Source organism: Cariama cristata, unplaced genomic scaffold, assembly GCF_000690535.1.
Source record: "Cariama cristata isolate BGI_N322 unplaced genomic scaffold, ASM69053v1 scaffold12641, whole genome shotgun sequence".
In the NCBI taxonomy this organism is placed as follows: domain Eukaryota; kingdom Metazoa; phylum Chordata; class Aves; order Cariamiformes; family Cariamidae; genus Cariama; species Cariama cristata.
In genome coordinates, this window is record NW_009601068.1 from 19,882 (window position 1) to 24,825 (window position 4,944).

A 4,944-nucleotide genomic window follows, 5' to 3' on the forward strand; every position below is an offset into this window, starting at 1 on the left:
AATGAGGGCTTTTTATTACACCTATGCTGAGCAGTTTTACTGGCCTTTATGTGACCACAATTTTACCGTTACCAAAACCACAACTGGTAGAAAAAGCTTGAAAGTCCAAGCAGCGTCTCTGCTGTGTCACTGAAAAAGTCCTTGGTGGCACCTGGGGCTGGCTTCCCACCCTCCATGTGCTCCAGCTCTTACCACCATTTTGAGAACCAGCTGCAGGTGCTGAAGACTGGGTGATGCAGTACACAGCAGCTCTGTAAGGGATAAGCTTGGAGGGGGGGTGGTTGTGAGGGTGCTCAGTCATCATCAGAGAAAGCCAAGTCCTCCACAATGTCCTCTTCTCCTTGGGCTAGCTGTTCGAGGTCAGATCGTGACATCCCACGCGTGCAGCTCCTCAGCTTCTGTGACCCTTGGGAAACCCGAGTGGCTTCCTTGCCTTCCTCTGTGGGTAAAAAAGTAAATCCTGCTTTACTGGGAGCGAGACTGAGGCGAGTCGAGGCAACTCATTGCTAATTAATCCCAGACACTCATTAATTTATTGGCGCCACTGCAGCTCCCAGATAGCACTGGTTCTGAAGTCCTTGGGGCGACAGCAGAGGAGACCTAACGAACTGCTATGCCTGAGGCAGAAACACAGGAACTGGGAGGGCATGAGACAAGCGGTGCCACCAAACCTTCAGCCCTCACAGCTCACGTCAGTCTTCCTCACTAGAGACGTCAGGCTGGGCATTAAGAGCTGACAGAAAGGAGCTGTCATAGGTAACAGCAAGACTCACAAATGCAAAACTAGCCTCAAGCTCCCTCCCCTTTTTTTTTTTTGAAACGGTATTTTAATAGTGGGGAGCACAAGTGAGAACTGGTTTCTCAGGGCTGTACATGTCCCCTTTCCCAGTGCCCTTTCCTCTCATTCCAGAAGCATGGCTTGAGCTTCCTACACCTTCCTTTTAAAGGAGGCCCTGCAGACCATCTTTCTTAGGCTCGACCAGCAAAGCATCTGCTCAGCACCAATTTCTACTGCCAGTCTTGTGCCCACAGCCTCTCACAGGTTGTGGAGGGTGGCAGCGATGGGACACGGCTGCCTCTCCATCTCCCACTCCCTGGGATCGGGGCCAGGCTCTGCCAGTTCGACCCACTCACCAAAAAAGACAAAAAGCTACCTCTGGCTGCCCAGATCAGGGCCTGGATGCTCCCTGCAGTTTGCATCTTTCAAAAACTACACTGGTGACACCAGAGCATCAGGACCACAGAACTGCCTCTCCAGGACACGGAGCGCATGTGCTGAGTTCTCCCCTAAGGCTCTGGCCTGCTGGAGGGTGGGAAGCTGTCACGGACGCAAGCTCTTCACTGTTCCATTGCCCAACAAGGCTGCCTGCGTGTTTTAGTAAAAAGCCCAAGAGGAATGCTCAGCACACAGAGATTAGACCTGGGAGGGGCAGATCTACCTGTCTGCTCCGCCTGATTGACGGCTGAAAAAAGTGCCACAGGCCAGGAGCACCCAGCCCTGAATGTCACTGCCCTACACCCGTGTATCCAGGCACTGACAGACTCTGCTGGCTCTACGTCGTGCTCCTACAGCCCAAAGCAAATGAAGCTGCCATTAGGGGTGAAGGAAGGGAGGCTCGGAGTTCCTGCTCCCACAGACACCAAGGAAGGGTGCTTGTCCTTCAGCTTGTCCGAGTCCTGCGGTAGGCAGAGAGGCAAAACTCTCCTCCTTTATCCTTTACAGCATTGTCAGAACATGCATCAAATACCCATCTATTCTCAGCGCCGAGGGCTGGGTGTGCATGCCAAGCCACAGCCATCTGCCATGCTAAATCAGTCAGATTTTACTATCACTTGGACTCTTTACCCCTTCCTGTGCTCCCTGCTCCCCAAACTAGTAAAGAAAGCCTGCACACAGAAGCTTTTGTGGCTCTTCCCCACAACCACACATCACACCCAATGGCATGCTGAGGAGCAAAGGCTTGGCACTCTTAATATGAAGGCCTAAGGCAAGGGGCACACAAAACCCAGCAAAGGAACACCACAGCAGCCAGAGCCCCTGGCAGGCCCAGCTCCCGTCTGCTAAGGTAGCAGAGTGACTTGGCAGACATAGGCAAGACTGAGCTGAACGTGATTAGCTGCGCTCCGCTGGGGTGCTGAGCAGGCTCTCTAGCTGGCTGTGGCTCTGCACAAGGGACTGAAGGGGAAGATACTCTCTCCTCAGCTCCAACAAAGCCTGGCTTGGTGTCCAGCACAGCCCTGGTGACGCAGCGGGCAGCTTTCTCAGTAGCCCTGTAGACAGCTGTTGTTCTGGCCTGCTAGGAGCATGCTGAACTGGTAGTCTCTCACGCTGACACCCACCACTCTCACCAATTCTGTCTCTGGGCAGCAGCTACTAACTGGCAGAAGTGATGAGGACCAAGCAGAGAGCAAAGGCAGTGGTTTTAGCAGGGTCTGTACACATACTGACAAATACCGCTGTTTCAGTGCAGAAACCCCGGCTGAATGCAGGACTTGGACAAGGTCTCCTACCAGTCCTATTCTGGGAGGAGCTGCTGAGAAGCAGCAACTGAAGGGTTATCCCTGTGCAGCTCCCCATACCCCAGGCACTGCTCAGATGAAAAGTGAAGTGCACCTTCCACAGCCCCACGCATGTGTAACCTGCGGAGAGCCTTGAAGCAAGGTTTCTGTACCCTGTTGGGGTGGGCTGTACTTTGAGTTTGTTTGAGCCTCTCTGCGGGAGGCTCCTGAAAAGAGATGAAAGGGACTGGTGGCTTGTTAGAGCAAGGCCTGCAAAGACCTTAACCCTTTCGCTCTCTTCTCAGTATAACTCAGAACTGCCAGATCTCCCTGTCCAGGGCGTGTGTGTGCACATGTGTGTGTGTAAAAGTCCCTCCTGACATCCTACAGCTCAGAACAGCAGCACACCAAGAAAAGAAAGAGATGGTTCCTTTGTAGGGGAGCCCCCAGAATGCAAAGGAGCCTTCAGTTACCAGTGCTGTCAATAATTCCCTTCCCCTTTGCCCAACTGCACTACTTACCATCTGAGTCGCTGTCTTCTTCCAAATCTTCCTCGTCCTCCTCGATTTCATACTTTCCTTCTTCTTCATCATCATCCTCGCCATACTCCTTGCTGCTTGCTTCTGAACTGTCATCTGATGCCTGCTTGGCTTTGCCTTTACCTGCAAGTATTTTTACTATGTAAATGGAAACATAAAACAGCAGCGCACAAGCATACACACAGGCAGTATATGCAAAGAGCAAAGTACTGCCATCCCAGCATTCAACCTCAGGAGTACAGTCATACACACATACTTCTCCAAAAGCCATGTCCCCTTGCACTAGAGGCCCAGAGAAGGATGCATTTTATTTCAGATGCACCTGCTAGAGGCCAGGAAGGCCAGGACACAGAGAGAAATCACCTCAGAAGCCCATAGAGTTTTTTACTACTAAAGCCTAGGATTTGCTGCTACCTGGTATTTACGGAGCACCACTGGCACAGCACCCAAGCATCTGTCATGAACCTGTCTGCCCTGCTCAGAGAGACAGGAAAGCTAGGAGAGGAAGACAGACAGAAGAGTACAATGAGAAGAAATGGGCCTACTGAACAGACATGACGAAGGAGAAGGAAGAAGTCATGAAGCTCAGACCAGAGAAGGGCTGGTTCCACTGAGAAGTAGTGCCTGCATATACACCCACCTCCTCCCCTCCATGTTTGTATGTAACTGAAAACAGGAGCAGACTCTCCGATTCAGGGCATCCTTGTAAACCTCTCTTAGCTTTATTCCCTCTGTTAGTCAGAACAAAAAGGTCTAAGAACGAATATTGCTGCAAATTGCCTCTGCAGATGGCTAGCCAGGTCCAAGAGAGCCTAGGAGGAAGTCTTAAGAGCCTTTGGGTGCTCGGCCTGTGGGGAAATCATCTGCCTCTGGAAGCAGACTTCTACTCGTGTTGAGTCCACTTCAGTGGAGGAGTGCTTCTCTCCTCACTCCCTGCTCCGGACAGCGAGTCACCAGGCGTTTAAATGACAGAATACAAATTCTGTACAGAGGGAGCAGAACCACCAGCTGCTTCTTGCCTCCTTCCAGTCACCACCCCTGAGCTAAGCCCAGCTCAGTGCTGCAGGTTGCCTGCTCTTGCTTACAAAACTGCTCAAGAAGCTATTTATTCATGCTTCAAGACTCTGCTTGGAAACTGGCTGTACATCTTTCTCACACTGTGATTCCTGGGCCCCACCCCACAGCATCTATTTTTTGCCCCATCCTCCCTCCTCAGCAGCCGACCTATGTTACTCACTGAACTGGATACAGAGCCATTAATAAGCCGGCTGCTAGCATTCCCAGCTCCCCATCATCACCCTGCTCGCTCTGCTTTCACCCATCTGTCAGCTCTGCCAGCATGCAGCCTCTGTGCAATTGCCCCCCGAGGGATCGGAAGCTACATCTCATGGACGGGGCTCTCTCGGGCGCCCGCAGCCATGCAGAGAGCACCCGCTCCACAGGAGATGGATTGCAGTGCTATTCACTGCACCACATCATATTGATGGGCACCTGAGCAGCTCAGGCAGCAACCGAGGGGCACGCTCTCATCCATCAAGCAGCACTAGCAAAAGCACCGACAGATCCAGCTACCAGCTCAGCAGAGAAAACTAGCTGTGGGCAGGAATTGGGTAGCGGGTCCTTGGGTCATTCCTATGTGCTATGACCCAGGCAGCAGGTCACTATGAGGAATTTACTGAACTTCTCCGGTCTCCTGCTCCCCTCCCTTAAGCTCAGCCTCTGCCTCCCCTCCCACCGATGTACACACACGGAGGCCCCAGTACAGCCTTCACACAGAACTGGAGCTTCCATCTCCTGAGGCAGAAGCGTATCAGCAGAACTCCAGAGGACAATGCTTAGGGTGCTCCGGTTAACCAGTCCTTCTCTCCTCTTCCTCCTCACTCTGCCTCAAGATCCTCAAGCTGAC

General features: G+C 52.4%; 1 protein-coding gene across 1 annotated transcript in view; it reads right to left on the reverse strand.

Annotated features, from left to right (window-relative positions):
* Window positions 1–293: 293 nt before the first annotated feature.
* The window catches only part of NOC2L (nucleolar complex associated 2 homolog (S. cerevisiae)), a gene marked incomplete at its 5' end in the record, with an annotated part of 50,547 nt that continues 45,896 nt past the window's right edge, over window positions 294–4,944 (reverse strand). Inside the window, 2 exons of the mRNA XM_009710301.1 lie at window positions 294–439; window positions 3,021–3,161. Coding sequence (XP_009708603.1) covers window positions 294–439; window positions 3,021–3,161 — 287 coding nt within the window. The remainder of the gene's footprint in view (window positions 440–3,020; window positions 3,162–4,944) is intronic.